General features: G+C 36.4%; 1 protein-coding gene across 2 annotated transcripts; it reads right to left on the minus strand.

The window, feature by feature from the left end:
- Positions 1-53: 53 nt before the first annotated feature.
- LOC149804530 (uridine diphosphate glucose pyrophosphatase NUDT14-like) lies at positions 54-13,892 on the minus strand. 2 transcript variants are annotated; one of them, XM_089941159.1, is made up of 5 exons: positions 13,472-13,892; positions 8,583-8,626; positions 6,437-6,501; positions 5,893-6,112; positions 54-531 (listed from the first exon to the last, which is right to left on the minus strand). In XM_089941159.1, exons 1-5 carry the CDS (start codon positions 13,721-13,723, stop codon positions 297-299), a joined length of 816 nt encoding a protein of 271 aa, XP_089797285.1. In that variant the 5' UTR covers positions 13,724-13,892; the 3' UTR covers positions 54-296. The 2 variants fall into 2 exon arrangements, with proteins under 2 accessions (XP_089797285.1, XP_089797293.1); XM_089941167.1 differs by lacking the exon at positions 13,472-13,892 and adding an exon at positions 11,649-11,885.
- Positions 13,893-20,694: the final 6,802 nt, after the last annotated feature.

The raw sequence follows: 20,694 nt of genomic DNA on the forward strand, positions 1-20,694 counted from the left end.
AACAAAGAGAATGACCCGCTCACTTGGCGAGGGAATGCAGTAAAAATATAAGATTATTTTTATTCTTTAATGTTGTAATTTACATGAAAACAATATATTTATACAAATAGCTTACATATTAAAAATAATCTTTGTGATATGCAGATACTGTATTCAACAAAGAAAAGAATTTTTTTCCTATCATTTTGACTTAATAAAGTATGCGCATATTGATTTTACAAGCACGATCATTATACCATTATTGTTTGCTTTCAAACTGAAACAATATGTCATTGTGTCCTCATGTACAGCACATACTACTGCGAGGTTTTGCGTATATTTTCATAAAACCACATTAAAGCAAACAAAAAAGCAGCTGGCTTTTGTATGGTTTCGTCCATCAAGAGATTCTTTCCTTGGTCCACGGGAATTTCTATAACGTCAATAAATTCCTCCTCCTCCACTATACGTTCCCCTTTAGCAATCCGCTGATCATCTGTCACCTCTACATAGTATAGTTCCTGTAGAGCACCTGTTGTTCCCACGCCGGCCCTGAAAAGAGCCGAGTGAATATATTAATCAATAGATTTAAAAATCTTCCATCCTGAGTTCGAGTGACTGACTGAAACATAACTGATACACTGAAAACTAGATATCTACATAGATAAACGGTTTGTCTCTATTTATTCGTAAAGTTCTGATATAGTTATCAATTGAGATACATGTATCTTTAAGATCCAATTTTATGTGTTTTATGTACTAAAATATAATTTATACATACCGTATAAACATTTTTCCATGTCAACTATTCGTTAAATATTAAAACAATTACATGTGGTAACAATTTAAACTATGACATCATTAAGCTATGACATCATCTTGTTTATGTTATGTTTATATCATCGATCACTTAGAAACAGAATGTATTTAATGACGCAAACAATGATACTGAATTCAGTTTGAATTAAGTCTGATGAAGCATCAAAGCGAAACCGGTCACACATTCTACGTGTTGGTGTTATTTATTATTATTATTATTATTATTTATTATTATTATTATTATTATTATTATTATTATTATATATATATACTATATAATGGTTCTGTATCTTACAGAAATTACAATATGTGAAGAGCACCTGTCATTTACTTATAATTACAATGTTGGCAGGCAATTGCTGCTAATGACATACGTTTATTTGCCACAGCTGTAATATTTCATTTATAAATCACCTGATAAAACCCCATCTCCCTCCACCACAAAAAATGGGGATGAAAACAATTTGTGAATAAATAACACAGGATTTTGTTTAAGCTTTGTTTTAGTGCATCATCATCGTCATCATCGTCATCATCAATTCTGTAACCCAAGAGGGCGTTGGGGTACCACAGATGATTTCACCACCAATTCTCTCCGTATTTCATCTTATCCACTGCACTTTGAGAATCTCCAAATCCCATGCTTGTCCACTCTTTAGTTTTGTCTTCCCACCTCCTTTTCTGACTGTCTCTTCCTCTGCACCCTCTCACTCACTGTGCCTTGCAAGATTATTTTTGCCAGTCCAGATGATCGTGAAGCATGACTGTATGACTTCAGTTTGCATTTGTTTCACAGGAGGTCTTCGTAGGGTCCAATGGCTCAATGGATCTTATTGTAAATGTCTTTATTGGTTACATGGACAATGCCCGAGCATTAGCATCTCATTTCGAAGGTATGAATCCTGCTTTGCAAATCTGTTGTGAGCATCCATGTTTCACATGTATACAGAAAGATGGATACAACGACAGAGTGCATCAGTTTTATTTTGGAACCAACAGCAGTGTTGCCTTCCTTCCATAATCGTCTCAACCTTGTTAGTAGTGCTGTTGTCTTGGCAATCTTGGCAAGTAATACCAATATGGAGCATCCATTTGTGAAAATAGATCCCAATTATTTGAAGCTTGTGACTGTTTACAGCTTCTGTTCACGGTCTTTATCTCTGCACTAAATGACATCGGTGTTATTTGTCATCAGAATGGTGTTTTCGGCGCTAATCTCCATATTGTATGATGTGGCAGGTTGTGTCGAGGAACTCAAACAAGTCAGCCAGTTCTTGTCCTGCCAAGCCATCAATATCATCTGCAAAACAAAGTTTATGATTGTTTTTCCTCTGATGCAGATGGTTCCCTCGTGGTCTTCCAAGGCATCCTCCATGATCTTTTCTGGAAATATGTTGAAGATTGTGGGTGATAGCTGACATTCCTTTCTGATACCAACTGTTGTTCAGAACCAATCTACATTGCTGCCATTGCTGAGGACAATATTGCTGGCTTTGTCATAGATATGTAACTCCAACCAGTTTTGAGCTGATGATGCACTTCCTAATAGCTGCCCATAAGGCTGCATACCATAACCTGTCAAATACCTTCTTGAAGTACTAGTATATGAAAACGTGGTATACATTTTATTGATGCTGACGATATTTCTCGCAAAGGAGTCTGAGACTGAAGATTTGTTCTGAAGTGCAAATTCCTGCTCGGAAGCCTGCCTGCTCTTCAGCTTGAGGTTTTAGTCTATTGAGAATTACTTTCAGCACGACTTTGCTCAGCTGGCTGATCAGATTGTTGGTTCTGTTGTTTAGGTATAGCTCTGGAAAGCACGATGACTGTGTGCTAGCCAATACATTCGGATCCCACAAAGCATCTAGAAGATGGACCTGGCACAGTCCAGGTGGAAAACATTACAAACCGATTGACTAAATCTTGGTGACAAGACAATTCAGCACAGGACTGAACATTACCAGAACATGATATTTCCAAGGAGTAGATACTGGAAGCGATCATGATTTATTAATGGCAATATTTCGCATTGACCTGAAAGTGATCAAAAAGCTTAACCAACTATGTATCAGATTTGACCTTGAAATACTGAAAGATCATAAAATCGCCAAAGCTTTCCAATAAATGATGAATGTTACCACTTATCACCCAGGGAAACCAAGACGCAGACCTAGAGTCCCTAACCACCACATTCAATACAGTCAGTGAGATTATTGGCAAACAGTGTTGGACAAAGAAACCTTGGATCATAACAGATGTCCCTAACAATGTGACAAAAGAAAAGAAGTGAAAAAGGGAAAGATGGTCATGAGGGAGCTAATAATTATACAGAGATGAACAACATGATCAGGAAAAGCATGAGAGAGGCAAAGGAGTCCAGGATAGAAAGACAATGCTGCGAAATATAAAACAGTCTTAGCAAAAACAACAGCAAGAAGACATCAATCGGTGAAAGACCTCGCAACCATGAAACAAGGGAAAACTACCAACATCCAATACAAATTAGGAAATTGCCTCACAGAAGATCAAGAATTCCTTAAGTGATGGATAGAATACTAAGAAGAATTGTATAGTCAAAACACCCAAGGAGATCTTGCAGTACTATAATGCTCTCAGTCAAAGGAAATCAACCACAACTCTATTCTAAACGAGGAAGTAGAGACTGCATTAAGTCACCGAAGAAAGGAAAGTCAGCTGGAGTTGACAACATACCAGCAGAGCCTATGCAAGTAGGAGGAGAAAAGATGGTCACAGTCATAACAATAACCTGCAACAAAATACGGCAGATAGGAAAATGGCCCACTACGTGGACAATCATATGTGAGGCAAGCACATGACTCACAATACGTTGCCTTCCATTCCTTGTCTAAAGGTCAATTTGTGGGAGACAAGATGTGTATTAAACATCCATTTCTGATTGGACGTCAATAAATAAAAGTTCAGTGAATGGTAGGAGTACTAGTAGTAATTATTGTTATCTAAGTATTAGTATTATTGTTATCTGAGTACTAGTATTATTGTTATCTGAGTACTAGTATTGTTTTCTGAGTACTAGTGTTATTATTTGAGTACTATTATTGTTTTCTGAGTACTAGTATTATTATCTGAGCACTAGTATTATTGTTATCTGAGTACTAGCAATATTTTCGTCTGAGTACTGGTATTATCTTTGTACAAGTAGTATTATTATCTGAGTATTAATATTATTGTTATCTTAATACTAGTATTATTATCTGAATACTAGTATTATTATCTGAATACTACTATTATTATCTGAGTACTAGTGGTATTATCTGAGTACTAGTATTATTATCTGAGTACTAGTATTAGTATCTGAGTAATAGTAGTATTGTTATCTGAGTACTAGTATTATTATCTGAGTACTAGTAGTATTGTTATCTGAGTACTAACGTTATTGTTATCTGAGTAATAGTATTATTTTTAAGCTGATATGAACAAGTTGAACTGGATGGCAAGTGAGTATGATAACGTTACTGTATAGAATTATTTTATGCAATGCTTTTCAAGTGCTACATGTGCTCTCTCACACACACATACACACACACACACACACACACTGATGATTTACTATCCAGATAAAATATAGATTTACAATGATAAAAAAGTGAAAAACATACACTAAATAAATTATGTCCTCGACGCAAACAAATTTGTCCTATAGCTAAAGATATGTTCACCTGAAACAAATCTAGTTTCATTCAAGAATATCTTCGCCTTGAATAAAACAATTATATTAGTAACTTGGTGAAAAGGCAAACAGGGTTTCAATCACCGAAAACTCGAGTGTATCATCTGGAATTCAAAGTATACATAATATAGATTCCAATAGACCGCTAACTAATTGGAATAAATAGTCAAACTATAGCATATGATACTTTCCAAAAGACCGCTAACTAATTGTAATAACTAGTCAAACTATAGCATAATACAGATTCGAATAGACCGCTAACTTGAAAAACTAGTCAAGCTATAGCATAAAATAGATTCCAATACACCGCTAACTGGAATCACTAGTCAGACTATAACATTAAAAAGATTGCAATCGACCGCTAACTAACTGGAATAACTAGTCTAACTACAGCGTAATATAGATTCCAATAGACCGCTAACAGGAATAAGTAGTCAGTCTTTAACATAAAATAGATTATAATAGACCGTTAACTAATTGGAATAACTAGTTAAACTACAGCATAGCATAGACTGGATCACGGGTATAAATAGTTACATAATCGGAAGGCAAAACAAAAACGTACCTAACCAAGTAGGGCAAACATGAAGAATGTACTACTTAACATGGGCAAAGTCACATCTTTATAACTTCTAACGTTTTTAGCCAAATGCTGTTAAAGTTTCACAATATACAACCGGGTAGTGATTGTTGTTTCAAAAACGGAGACATACGTCAAATTACACACACCCCTCCATGTTTTTAAGAAAAACAGATATGCAAATGAGAAGGTGGTGCATTTTCAGGTTTTCCGAATGGGTCTTATAAAGGCTTTCCACAATAAAAGCTTTTGAAGTGAAGATGGTTTTCTTTTTTCTCTTCTCCTAAAAGCACAAACAGGCAGTGACAAAAGGAAATTGTAAATATATGAATGATCGTTTTGCTAGATATGCATGACCGCTCCGGTGGCCTAATGGTTAGAGCGTCTGCCTCGGATGCGGGAGGTCGTGAATTCAATCCCCGGCTGAGTCATACCAAAGACTTAAAAAAAAATGGTACTAACAGCTGCCTCGCTTGGCGTTCAGCATCAAGAGGTTAGTGTTAGGACTGGTCAGCCTGGTGTAAGGATAATGTGACTGGGTGGGACATCATACTACATGTCCGCGGCACGATGCCCCAGTGCTAGACATCATTATAAACTGTCACACTGCAGACATTGTAGCGATATGACTGAAAAAATGTTAAAAATCCAAATCACACACACAACACAGTACATGTATGTAAGTTGAAGTCAAATAAATAAATCGATCAATAAAGCAATCGATCAGTCAACACATACATACAGACAGACAGATACACAGACAAACTTGCTTAGTTCGTCGAGATGAAAACTGATGGTTCCTCACCTAAAACTGGTAATTCTCTGGAATTTTTCTAGCGGGACCTTGAATCCGCATTCTTCAAGTACTTCTGCCTGAGCAGTTTCTTGGAAGCTCGAGTCTTTATCAATAATCCCTGCACACAGCTCATAGGTAATTCCATGACTTGCCGGAAATTTACTGGTGTCAATCGTTTCTCTCCCGTCATCCCGAGTTGCCTCCTTCTGGACATTGCAGTAGTAAACGGCTATTAATAAAAGCATATATATATATATATATATATATATATATATATATATATATATATATATATATATATATATATATATATATAAGAAGGGAAGTACTGAGTAATGGTAAGTAATGATTCTGTCGTTCTTTAAATAAGGTACAAATAGTATTAAAAGACCCCTACCAGCTTCTTTAAAGTTCATACCAGTATGTAATATTAGTGTAGAACTGATATCATTATAAAAGCATGCTCTACGTCTGATGAAACAACAAGAAAAGGTTTCTGATAAATTGATATACATATTATATTTTATTAAAACACGTGTTGCTCCTAACTTACCTGGCCTGAACTGTTTTACAAATACCAAAACATCCCTGGAAACGTTGTAAACGATTATAGCCACGCTGTAAACAAGATAGGTAGACTTTTCTATTAAAAAAAAACAATAAAAAAACAACAAATTGCCCTGTGAAAGAAAACTTTAAACATTTAAGTACCTGCCGTAAAATGGTCTACCGCGCGCTGCTTCTAATAATAATAATAATAATAATAGTAATAACATTTCTTTAACGAGGATAACACATTTGGTCATGACCGACCCATCTGCCATGTGGTCCTCAAGTTTTAATTGACTGTTAAAAAAATAAAAGATCATACTCATAATCATCTATTGTCGCACACTCATTCATACATATATAACATGGATGAATATGTATAACTATACTGGGAAACACACACACACACACACACACACACACACACACACACACACACATATATATATATATATATATATATATATATATATATATATATATATATATATATATATATATATATATATATAGTATGTAAGCTGTATCAATCATATACCACGAGTAGTATATATTTTTAATTAAAGAAAACGAGGCTTGCCGAGTTTCATTTTAATTTAAAATTTATACAAAGAGTTGTATATTACTGATACAGCGTGCATACTATACATATAATTTATTTATATCAGATACAAATACAAATATTTGCCCTTTGAACAGAGTTAAGATTTACTACAGGCAGCTGTGTCTTGACCAAATGAATGAACTCTTCACATCCGCGAGTGTGTCCGCTACAAATTATAGTTCTATGCCTTTAGTGGTTATTCACAATCACCTTTGCATATTGATAAGTTGGTTGTTTTCTTTTTTTAGTTTCTTTTTTTCTTCACTTTGACTAAATCCATATAATACGCACTTGTGATTTAAACATGAAAGATGGTTTTAATGATAAAAGTAGAGCACTGCAAATACTTGCTTAGCTATGCCATTCACATGAACGCTTAGCCATTCACGTACCGGCGCATGGAAATAAACATGGAATAGAAACTAAGCGAAGTGACAAACCAACAAGAGGTAATTAAAACATTTTAATATATTTACAGTTGATCTAAGTCATTATTCTGCTTTTGTAACAGTACCAACTACCATAAACTCTCTCTCTCTCTCTCTCTCTCTCTCTGGTCGGTTTGGCTTTAAAACTAAAACTCTCTCTCTCTCTCTCTCTCTCTCTCTCTCTCTCTCTCTCTCTCTCTCTCTCTCTCTGGTAGGATTAAATTTAGAGAGAGAGAGAGTATTAAAGTCAAACTGACTAGACAGAAAGAGATGGAGAGAGAGAGTTTTAAAGCCAAATCGACCAGAGAGAGAGAGAGAGTATGTGTTTATGGTCGGTGGTACTGTTACTGAAGCAAAATGATGACTTATATCAACTGTAAATATATTAAAACGTTTTGATTACCTCTTGATGGTTTGTCATTTCGCTAAGTTTCTATTTCACATTAATTTCTACTCGCCAATATAAATCTATGAAAATTCGGCGATTATTGGTGGAATTTCAGTCCTTTAACAAAGGCTCACATACAGGTTTCATCTATACTAATACATATAGGTTCGATCATGAGCACTCAAAATTTTAAGTTAATGAGTTTTTAATATCGTGGTGTTTGCATATGTTTACTATGGGAACTGAATTAGTACCCGAGTCCTTAAGAATTCACTCTCCAGCTAAAGGACACACGGTACTAATGGTATGGAAAAATGGGAACTAGCTTGGAAATGGGTGAACCTAAAATAGAGTATATATGGGTAAGGCTGACCAGGATTGGTTAATAATGTAAGGTTTATTGTAGGAAAAAGAACCTTTTGAGAGCTGATCCTAGTTGTAAGTAAAAATTAGAGACATTGTTTTATTGATGGAATTTCAGTCCTTTAACAGTCTTGAGTTTGGAACACTCATTACTAAAATTAGCACCTGACTCTATGGTGCGGAATTGAATTCACATGTTTCAAACACCTGCAGATCCAGAAAATTTTTAATATCATGGGGTTTGCATAGGTTTACTTTGGGAACTGAATTAGTACCGTGAGTCCTAAACGAGCGATGTTGTAGTTTGCCGAGTGGTGTAAGGGAGCGAAATCTTCCAAAAACATTTGTTTAATGTCGCTACGGTTACCTGTTGTGAACTTTCATCACATCCCAAATCTTTTGTTTGCCATTCTATAGAGAAAAGAGAATAAAAAAAAGTTGCTTGTTAAGTACTACCATCTACTTTTACATCTAACTTGATTGTTATCGTGCGGAATAACAGCTATAACAAGTTGGCTACACAGCAGTTAGGTAAGGGGAAAAAGTGAATATGTGTTTGCGAATGTGCACGAACATTATTACATCACGACAAAATGTTGACAAATGAAGACAGTCATTAAAGATATTTAATTGTTACTGTTGAAATTTTATTTTCTAAGCCGTTTAAATGTGTGGTGGTGGACAGGGGACACTTTTCGTGAGAAATCAAATGTTCCATGGTCTGACGTCAATCTTTGAAGTCAAACTCTCTCTGTAAACATTATACATTATTAGATAGCTGTGCATGTTACTATTATCATTTACAGCTGTGCATTTTTCTGACTTGTTACTATTATCATTGACAGCTGTGCATTTTTCTGACTTGTTACTATTATTACTGAGAGCTGTTTATTTTCTTGACTTGATCATAACTAATTTTGTTTACATATTAAACTAAAGATATGCATTATGCATATGTAATATCAATACGGTGTGCACAATTTAACTTAGATCTTCAGCTTTAGATGGATTCACTTGAACGTTGATAAGCACCATTAGCAATATATATATATATATATATATATATATATATATATATATATATATATATATATATATGTATATCATGAATCTGAAGGTTAGTTACCCATCCACCAATATCCAGCCCCCCCCCCCCGCGACAGTCTGTAGCTATAACAAATGTGAAATTAACATAATTTAATCTTCGATGATCTTGACCTCTAATAATTTGATATGATACCGTTATTCATAAGCCAAGGCAGCATCTAAATTCCAGTCATTTTAAGATTTAAATTTGATATCATCCGTGAAATAGAAAGCTGTCTATGTTATTCAACTATGTGTGTGTATGCGTTCGCGTTTGCATGTGTCTGTAAGAAAAACGGCAATTATATGTTTATAACCTTCTTTAGTGCCGGCGCGAGGGTTCGAGGGGGTCAGTAATTTGCCATTCATTGTATGTCGGAAGATAAATTGCTGGAAAAATTAGATATGATCATAATTAATTACATATGGAATGGTAAACTACATTACCTACCCAAAGAATATTCATATTGCGTTAAGGGGGGGGGGGGTAATCTTACTAAATCTAAAATATAGGAAGATCGCTGATATTCAGATTCAGGAAATTAAAAGGAACTCCCGCGTATGTCTGGGAAGCTATATACATAAATTGGATGGGGCTCATTTTAAAAGAACAAACAAGATATCTACAGAAACAATACGTTAACGAGACTAATAGAAGCTCCAAGAAAATACCTGCATGTTTAACAAATACTTATAAAATATAGAGAGAAAGGTACATATGGGAAGAAAAAGATGATAGAAAAGTTTACAATATTATAAGAGAGGAACATACCAAAGGCACTCTTATAAAAGTCCAATGGAGAAATAGCCAAGTCCAGTGGACTGAGGTATGGAAGAAATGGGCGGGGCTTAAATCCTTGAAGATCCAAAGCAGGGACGTCATTTGAACTTTTTTCAGGGGGGTGGACAAAACTTGATTGGGGGTGTGTGCAAAACTTGATTAAGGGGGGAGGGGCAAAACCTGACGGGCAAATGCCTCCCCCCTCCCCCCATGACGTCCCTGATCCAAAGTATGCGCCAAAAGTAGCTGCGTGATGTTTGGCTGACCGATGCAGTAGCACTTAGAAGGTACATGATTATAATCATGCCAAAATGCACACTATACAAATGAGGAAATTTTTTATATATATAAAAAAACACGTAATAACACAACGCAAGGCTAATACAACAGAAAGAGATATCATAAAGAATTTATTAAACAAAAAAGGGGGATATCACGACAATAATTTACCCTGTATGGATAGGACACCCAATAAAGAAATATTATATAAAATAATGGATTCTATCTCAAAAATCATGATATGCTTTGTAGAAGTGATTATATTGGGGAAAAAACAAATGGACATACATGTACACATACAATGACTAGCAAACTAATATCGAAACGTTTCATGTAGGAAGGACCACTGTCGGGGTTGTTCCAGGTATTCGCCCTGCTTAGTGGGTTGCATCGAATGTGCGCGTACTGGATGCCCCTACCTTACATGTCTGTTTCTGCAGAGGAGACATTTTCTTTCCCAAATATGAATCAAATGCTTAATAGAAAGACGTGATATCCCCCTCACCCACTGACTAATTTGCTTCATTCAAAATTAACAAAATAACTAACTAACCATCACTAAACATGAAAGGGTAAATTCACGTGCTAATATAATATATTAAGCACCGTCGGTAGAAAAATAAATACAGACGGTGTCAGGGATCTGTGTGACTTGAGAAGTGCCTGGTATACATACCATCAGGCGATGCCACAAAAGTCTACACGAAGTGGACAGGCCTATGGAGAACCCCGACAAAACCGAGCTGGCAGAATATGGACAAACAAACATATAGAAATTAGGCAATATGAACACGAATACTAAACAGTTTTACTTATTAACTAACTATGCTAACACACACAAACAAAACAACCACCCCATCGTGTTTTCTGTTTCGGCCTTTTTTCCATATGGTCTTTTAAGACTCTAGCAAAGAAATAAACAAGTTGAATTGAGAAAAATGAAGATAAAGTTGGATAAAAGCACTCCTTCATAAGACGAGACCTTTACACAGGAGAGACCTAAATGGCACACATATCATACACATAACACTACAGGAACATTAGGATGGTTTTCTTTTGTTTTTACTTTATTTATTTTTAATTTTTTGAAATTTTATTTTATTGTATTTGTTTTGATCTTTTGTAAAGCTCACACAAATATGTCTCTCATTTATAGAACAGGAAATTCCTTTGGAAAATGCACCAAAAATAACATGAGAAAAGGAAAGAATAAATTCTCCTCCCCCCTTTAAAAACAATAAAAATGTAGACAACTTGACCTAATTTTATTATAAAGCCAGTCCTCACCCAAACACAGGGTCGCATCCACACAATATGGCACTGAACACATAGCAGCAAACACATGACAACTGGTAGATGTTCTGTCTAAAGATCACAAATGGGTAGTAGTTAAGCATGTGCCTATGGCAGGAGGTATAGGCCCTATAATCTCAACATTTTAACCTCGGGAACGCTGAATAACCAAACCGGGTACCCCCGACAAGGACCAACAAAAACGTATGGAAAAAAATCAAACCGAATTCCAAAATATATTTAAATAAATTTTTATTTCCATATTCCTTGTTATTTTTACGGGAAAACAACACTACTGACCTATGGGGGATACATGAACATAAATCCTTCATAAACTTTCGACCATATGGGAAGGGGGTCACCTCAAAGGTTACCACCTAACATAACTTGGAGCTCGCGAGGGGCCCCCATATAAAGAACTACACAATGACATAAAAGAAGTATGCATAAAAACCTGAAGGAACAATGCTCTATAAATATCTATGCAGCGTGCACAAAGAGTTGAACGAACAATGCCCTGTCAGTACCTTTGCAAACACGCATAAAGAAGTGAACAAGCAATAAACTATAAGATAATTCATCAAACATTATAATTCATTTTTAGACATTAAATCCCCTCCCCAAGCCCAGTTTTAGAGTCAATGAAGGTTTTAGTTTTTAAGATATTGTGATCGTTGTTTAGTCAACAGTTCAACAGTATGCCATCACCCATGACAACGGCTAGTTGAAACACTGCACCTGCTGTGCAGTTCTTCGAAATACTGACGCTAGCCTGACCAGTGAATCAGAAATTTTAAAAAAAGGAATTCTGTAAACAATGGCCTTGTATTAATATCAAATGAAACCAGAAGTGTATTACCAATCTCTACCAATTTGATATAAACAAGCTTTAGCTTGCGCATACATACGTGTATGCCTTTTTTTTTTTAAATAAGCTATACAAATGTATGAATTAACAAGATATTGGCATAACTTGAACAGGTTTGGGAAAAATAAATAAAATATTGATAATAAAATGAACTGATCAAAGTATGGTCCAATGCATCATCTACGTTAAATATTACCAGTATTTTATGGAACCTTTTTAGCAAAAGGAACGTAATGTGAGTGACTAGGTCATCGGACGCAAGAAAAGAAGAAAAAAAGCATGACAGCTTTGCGTCAGGAACGACGAATTAACAACTAAGAAATATGTTATGTGCTTCTGTCAGAGGGATTCAATAATGATGTAAATCTGAATTGCACTGACTCACGAAGCGGCAAAATACAGTACCTAAATACCTCTACTTTCACTTTGTACACAGGTCTCACTGGATAGTTTCATATTTTGACACCTCCCTAATTTTTAAAGTAGAAGGCATGAACCTAATTATCATAAGCCTGGCATTTATAAATTCACACATAAGCTAATTCTGTAATGTGGTTTAGATTTACTTTGAGTTAGACTTGAAAATGGGTTGGCTTGTGTGGTGACTGTATGCATAAGGCACATACTGATTCTTTTAGCTGCCTTGTCACAGGAAAATATTCAAAATAGCTCTTTGCTGGCAAAAATGAATATAAAAAGGAGGGGTTGGTGGCAGTGTTGGTTCAGTACAAAAATTATGTTTCTTTTTATTTGTATCTTCCGTGTAATATTATTCTCATTTTTCTGCAATAGGTCATTGTCGGATGAAAATTCACCAGTTGATGTCTAGTGAGACCACAGCCGAGACTAACAGCGTATTACCAGAGTTAACTCCCTTGTGTTTGTTTACAGTTCGTAAAGGTGTCCTTCGTAAATAGGCCAGACAAGTTAGAAATCAGCTATCCCTTACCTGTGTATAATGTATCCTGATGGGTTTCAAAAAGTGAGACTCCTTACAATCTGTTATAAACACGTTTGATATATTTTCCATGGTGATGCTGGGCTCCAAGTTAGAATAACGCAACAATCCGGAATCCAGAGTTATTGAGCCCTTTCTCGTCAAATTGCGTGACCGTATCAAGCGATATAAACAGATCAAGCGGCTGGTTTTGTATGTCGAAGTATATGGCCGAATGATCGCACACGTCGGAAATTGAAGCATACTTGTCAACTTTTTAAAAGCCAAGTAGGGAGACTGAATACAAATAATAGGGAGACCGACTTACTTAATCGGGAGGTTTCTAGCGTCATTGTGAAGCCTCGTTTTCACTAAATATTTACCGATCATCCGGATCCCATAAGTGTGAATTTCTAAAAAGGACGCGCCATTTCATCTTGTGACACGCCTTATTTTCACCCATGCATGCCCTCTTATCATATCCTGGCCAGCTGTGGCCAAACTGCACAACAGCTTAAGGTTAGTATTAAGTAACAAGCAAGAAAGCCAGTGTGACTAATTAACACATTATCCTTATCATTGCAATTATCTTGTGAAAAGGACTGGCCCTCCGACTAGTCCTTCGCTGTAAGACATCGACTCTGATATTATATTTTTTTTAGGGTCGATGTCTTACTGCCCATTTAACGGCGCTGTGGAGCGTGTTTTCCGGTTTCGATTAACATTTTAAAAGCAGGGTAAAATTTTCAGGAATAACTCACACTTGGCAGCCCGTATCAGCGTTTTTCTACAAATTAAAGTCATAATGTTTTAGTCCGACTTTACTTAATCTAATTTATTTTTTTTTCTCCTGATAAATTCAAATTCTCATACAAGCATATGGACTAGTCCTACAATGTAAGACATAGCACATGTTTTTGTTTTAGTGATATGTCTTGCTACCCAAATAACGGGTTTGTAAAGCGTGTTCCGAGTAATCAAAGTTTCAGGAATATCTCACAGTTGGCAACCCATATAAACACTCTTCGACAAATTGATACGTCATTAATATTCTTGCTGTGCTGTTTGTTTTTTTTTTTTTTTTTGTTTTTTTTTTAATCATGATGGAATCAAAATCTGACACTAGCAAATGGATACATTTTCATGTTTCGTTGACATACATTTGAATTTGTTGAAATGCGACGGTAGTCGAGGTATATCAAAGTATGTTCAAGTAGGTTCATGTTGGATATATGTTTCTTGAACGAAACGAAACGTTGCTTATAGTTGCAATAGGCATAATATATTTGCATTCGTTTCGATAAAGAATAATAATTCAACTTAACCTGATTTCGGCATTCTCGGCTTTCATCGCTTTCCAGCCAACTGAAATGTAGGCCAACGAAACTTGAAAACAGGCCGATTTCTTTTGTGAGAATTTGAATTTATTAGAGAAAAGACATCAGAGTAAGTAAAGTCTGACTAAACCATTATGACTTTACTTTATAGAAAAGCGTCGTTATTTTAATTGCCAATTGTGTGAGATATTCCTGAAAATATGACGTTCGTTACGATGTTATTCGATATCAAAACACGCTACACAGCGCCGTCAGCTAGGCAGTAAGATCCTGACTCCCGAAACATAAATATCAGCGTCGAGGTTTTACATGTAGGACTAGCATATGGACATGTTTTCAAGTTCCGCCGGCGTACATTTCAGTGAGCTACAATGCGAAGGATGTCGGTGAATACCGAAATCGGTTTTAAAGAATGATAAGAATCTTGAACGAAAGGAAGCTGTCTTAACATTTTCTTCAAATGTTTGATCTCACTTTTTACAGAGATTACCTTACAGGTTTGCATTCAGTTGTATGAGGGAGTTGGGGTTATACGGGAATTAAATCACGCACTAGATTAACACGCGGGAGATGATATGAGGTCATACACGAGACATGGAATACGGAAAATCTTATGTTAAATTGCTCAGTAGGTTGAACATTGGGATGATAATATAGGGTAAAAAGTGTCTATATTGTCTAACGGGTTGGTAATGTTAACACTGCATCTTCAATCTAACACGCACCTTTATAATTCAACACACCATATACACTATCCAAACACCCAATCCAGCACCCGATTTGTGATTACTATCCAAGCACCCACCCACCCCACCATCCAAAGAAAAGGAGAGGAAGTCTTGATATAAATACTTTTGCACAAAAATACAAGCATACTAACGCACAACAGGGTAAGGAAGTGTTTACAGACACACTACTATACCCTACATACAAACATGCTATCACACAGAAGGGCTGAAAAAGTTTATAGACACGCTATTATACCCTTATATATAACCACACAATATTACAAGAGAAGGGGTAAGCGGAACCTTTAAGTTTTCGCTGTAAACAACATAGACATACACAAACACAGACATACAAAATCTGTTTCGGCAAATACGATAAGTTTCTCTCTTTTCTACAGATCTGCGTGGCCATGAAAGGACCGTTTTGTTAACCAAAGGCTCCCTAGCATTTCTATATTAATTATTTCCTTACATACCGCTGTGTCTGTGATCCTGGCAATGAACCACGACGCTTTCGCATACATAGATTAGTCCGGGCAGGGGCGCAGCTAAGCCAGTGATCGTCATAGGCAAGTATAGAATGACGAAGTCATTCCCTCGTCGCGTATCGAACAACAAAGTTGATTGCAATGCTAACAAATCATTAAAATAATTGGTTTGAAATGCATTCTCTTTTTCTTGTCAAAAATTTCGTACGCATACACAGGCAGTTACGCGCCTGCCTGGTTAAACTGCGTATCGTTTTGAAACAATGATGGATGAATGTACGCTACTCCACATCTTGCTTGAGTTGTCTAGAGAACAACTGACAATGTAAGTTAATGCATATGTATATACAGCCTATGAACGGATCTTAACGGATTCAAATGTTCCACCAATGCGGCAGAGTCGTAGTATGATACCTATGGTTGAAACCACGAAGATAATGTATTTGGGTGCACTTGCTGCGTATGCCTGGTGCACATATGGCAATAGTACCACGACTACTACTGCAGTAGGAATTTCAGAATATGATAACTTCGATTTGGCTATGGCTGATTTTCTATTGTCTTCTCAAGAATTCTTGCCTGCAGTGGTAGCACGGCCTTCGCCTACTTCTCGATCGGTACCATTTGCCGACGATTTCAGAAAGATACTGAAAGCAGCATTGGAGAATATTTTGCAATGACAGAATGAAAGATATGAAGCATTTATTCATCAAGAGGAAGGAAACAGTGTGAAGAAGAAGAAGAAGAAGAAGAAAACATGTGAACATTGAATTGCGAAAGACGGATGGAAAGGAGTGAAAACAAAAACGCTGTATGTGTTTGTGTGTGTTTGACAAGACATTTTGACAGAGTTAAAGTATCTGCGTCTTCTTTAGCTAAACACAAGAGAAAGAGAAATTCACGTGCCAAGATTTTAAAACCTTCCATCACTACATCCACGCTCACCTCCACACCGCAACTGAGATGCCAACAGCAGCTATGACTCGGTCGTGGAATAGGATTTAGACAGCTAAAGCTGACGATGTTAAGCCCGTAAGTTATTTAAAAATTAAAAAATTAAAAATTCCACAAAAACAACGGTCCTTTTCAGGGCCGCCTCAATGTCTTAGAAAAGAGATACTACTGGCAAATCATATAAATGAGATCTCTTTTCCACTGATTGAATGTCATGCGTGATTGAGTGTGTGTTTAAGTATCTTATTCATGCTATGAAACTCAAGAGAAAGAGACACCTGTGTCTAAGTAGTATATTCTCTCGTGAATCACAACGAAAAGTTCACATCACAAAAGCCCTTTACTTCTTATTTACACTCTGTCCTTTTTCCAATTTCTTCAAAGGCGTGTTTGTTTTCACTGTCCTCCAGTTTTCTTCTTCTGTTTTTAAAAAACTCTCCTCCTCCCGCTTCTCCTGCTTGATCTATTGTCTTATGACATTTTGAAAACCAATGTCTATTCTCCTGACAATACTGGTTTGTATGCATACCTTTGTTTATCTTTTCTCCTATCTTTACTTTGCTTTGACTCTGTGGACATCCTGGAGTCCAATGTTCTTTCTCTTGACAAATATAGCAGGTATCTTTAATTTTATATTTTTATATATTTAGCCAAGTACTTACCAGATATTTTGAAGCGGACATGTTTGAGCCTGAGAGAATATCCTCAACATCTACCACAAAACCAATGGAGTCCATATCCACCAAGAAAGAAAGTCTTTCAGTAGCTTACGAAATGTATTTTTTACATTCCAGAGATGCATAAAATTGACTCCCCGAAAATTAGGAACCGCGGCCTTACACCAACACCGTGTAAATTAAGGAGTTAAAGTGTGAATATGTCGCTCGAAAAATCAGCAGGTTTCATTACAGATGTATGGAATTCCATGTTAGAGACATTGAGAAGACAGTACCAAGCTTCAAAGGACGATCGTTTGAGATTGTGCATCCAAAATTACAGTTTAAAGTCTCCTGTCTGCATTGAGTTTAGTACACGTTCAATATTAAAACCATCCAAAGTCATTGACAAAATTCAATACGTCCAACAATCAAATGATGAGTTGAACATGACCGATGGAAAATGCACTTTTCACATTACCCACGTGTCGGCTCCTTGACTAGTAGACCAAACAGAAAGTGTTATTGATCGACGAAAATCGTTATACCACACGCTGTATCCAAATTGACAACCCACAAGACCAGATGCACTTAGCCGGTGCCATCTTCCTGGGGCGAAGATATGTCGAGAACGAGAACAACAATACAGTGGAACAGTGGAATGGAAACAAGCATGGGAGAACATTCGACAAGCGGACAGAGCCAAAGAAAGAAAGACATTCTTGAAATGCAAAAACTTAAAGCCGTGTTGGCGCCTCTCTATACCTTCAACGTGTACCCTCAAGCGAGGCTTTGGCGTTTAGAAGACCAGATTTCCCAGATGGAAAATACATTCACGTATATAATCATCATCAGAATTTCGATGCAATTGCTAATATCACACGATTCCTCGGATACGTTTTCCGTTGTGAGAAATGTTACCAAGGATTGTGTAGTCGGGACCAATAACTTTAATTAGGAGAGATATGGCAGAGCTGCTTAGCGTCCAAACCATGCATTGCTCTTCTTGCAAGCGAACCTTTGTCAGCTCCACTTGCTACGAACAACAAGCGTGACAAAAGCGGTTGCTTACCCAACTAACAACATCGCATGAAACAACCTCAACAATAGAAATATGCTTGCAAATTATTGAGACAGTGCTCCAGTCATGGACATTTTATCTGAACCAATAATTCACAGGTCCTTTTTGGCCAAGAGAGAAAAGACATCGTTTTCGTGACCAAATCGTTGACTTTGAATATCAATACTACATCCAAAAGTATGTTAATGAACCTGACGAAGACTTCAAGGAAGTCCATTACAAGAAGAAAAAGAAACAAACAGACTTTATCCTTTTTTGTACTTCGAATGTACACACGAGAATGGCATTGACGTACGTAATTTTTGTGTAGGTCATTGTGCTTGTGAACAGTGAATACAAGAATCTATTTCTTTTAAATGTCCCAATTGTAGTAAGATTCCAGGAGAACGTGAAAATAAATGTTTCTGGGATCCCGTACTATTCCTGATTTGGCCAAATGGATCTTACACCTTACGGATCACAGCTAGAATGAGCAGAACATCCAACGCTCCGGGGACGGCCATCGATATGCTACAGTCATGTCTCACGCTTTCTCTTAATACGACGGACAACATCTTTGAAAATTATTCAGAAAAGGCACCGAGTCACTATAAACCGAGTCAAACTCGTTTGAATTAAAGTGGAACTAACGCAATTTAACGATTCCGTGACTTTTGAGTAGAATGTTTAATACGTTTGGAATGACATAAATAACCAAAAGTTATTGTCCACACTTTCTCAGAACGGAAGCTAAAAATAATAATAATAATAATAATGAGGACTTTGTGTAGCGCCTAATATTTAGAAGCTCTAAGCGCTTTACAACATTAGACAACACCTATAAGATATATATATATATATATATATATATATATATATATATATATATATATATATATATATATATATATATATATATAAGATAATGATATGATTACAAAAACAAACACCATGAAATTAGAAAACATTAAAAACAAAACATGCTGAGAATATTTAAGGTAGGAAACATTATTAGATCTTTAAGTTTGTTCTTGCAGTCGAAATAAGTGAGTTTTGAGAGCACTCTTGAATGGGATCACTGTGTCTTTGTGTCCAAGTTCAGTGGGCAATTCATTCCACGTTGCTGGGCCCTAGTATGCAAAAGAACGCTGTCCATATGACTTTGTTTTCATAGTGGGAATAATGAGTATACGATTGTCAGAAGAGGGGAGTAAGTATTTTGCTGGTGTGTACACATGGGTGAGGTCAGATAGGTATGTTGGACTAGAGTCCGACAGTGAAACGTAGCACAAAGAACAAATTTTATGTTTGATTCTGGATCGAATGGATAACCAGTGTAGGGTACAGAGCAGCGGGGAGGTGTGCTCTGATCGTGGTACTCTAAGTATGATCCGAGCAGCAGTGTTTTGAACTTTTTGAAGTTTCTGGAGCAGATATTGAGATGAACCAGACAGAATTGAGTTACAATAGTCCAGTCTTGAAAGTACTAATGAACATACAAGTGTTTTAGTGGCATCAACTGAAAGATATTTGCGAACTGAGCTGATGCAGCCTTGCATATGTTCATGACATGTTGGTGCAATGTGAGAGTACTGTCCAGGGTAACACCTAGGTTTCGTACTGATTGTGTGAATTTAATGTTGGTGTTGCTGATATATATTGTTTTAGGTAAAGATGTGAATGAGAAAGTCGTTGTGTTGTGATCAGAATGGCCTCAGTTTTATCATCATTCATCTGCGGCTTGTTACATGTCATCAATAAGTTATGCCCACGCATTTGCCTGACACTTGCTATTACGACCCTGACGGTATGTACACAGAACAACGCTTGGTAACAAACTCGATGTTCAACCCGTTTGGATTACATTACCCATGAAATGTACTGTACAATAAGAATAAGAAAGAAAAATATTGACGAGTGGCAAAGGCAGTGGAAATGACAGTCTAATAGGTCGGTAACTATATAGTCTTCAGAAGCATAAAGGCAGAAATATAAAATCCCCCAGATTGGCA

This window comes from Sinohyriopsis cumingii, chromosome 2 (assembly GCF_028554795.1).
Source record: "Sinohyriopsis cumingii isolate HCF-2022 chromosome 2, ASM2855479v2, whole genome shotgun sequence".
Lineage (NCBI taxonomy): Eukaryota > Metazoa > Mollusca > Bivalvia > Unionida > Unionidae > Sinohyriopsis > Sinohyriopsis cumingii.

Bases quoted from the DNA above. Each gene is read 5' to 3' on its own strand.
- LOC149804530 (XM_089941159.1), bottom strand. From the start codon at position 13,723: ATGCTTCAATTTCCGACGTGTGCGATCATTCGGCCATATACTTCGACA. The intron at 6,502-8,582 runs GTAACCGTAGCG...TCTTGTTTACAG, and splicing joins GTGATGAAAGTTCACAACAG to CGTGGCTATAATCGTTTACA. The intron at 6,113-6,436 runs GTAAGTTAGGAG...TTTTATTAATAG, and splicing joins TGTAAAACAGTTCAGGCCAG to CCGTTTACTACTGCAATGTC.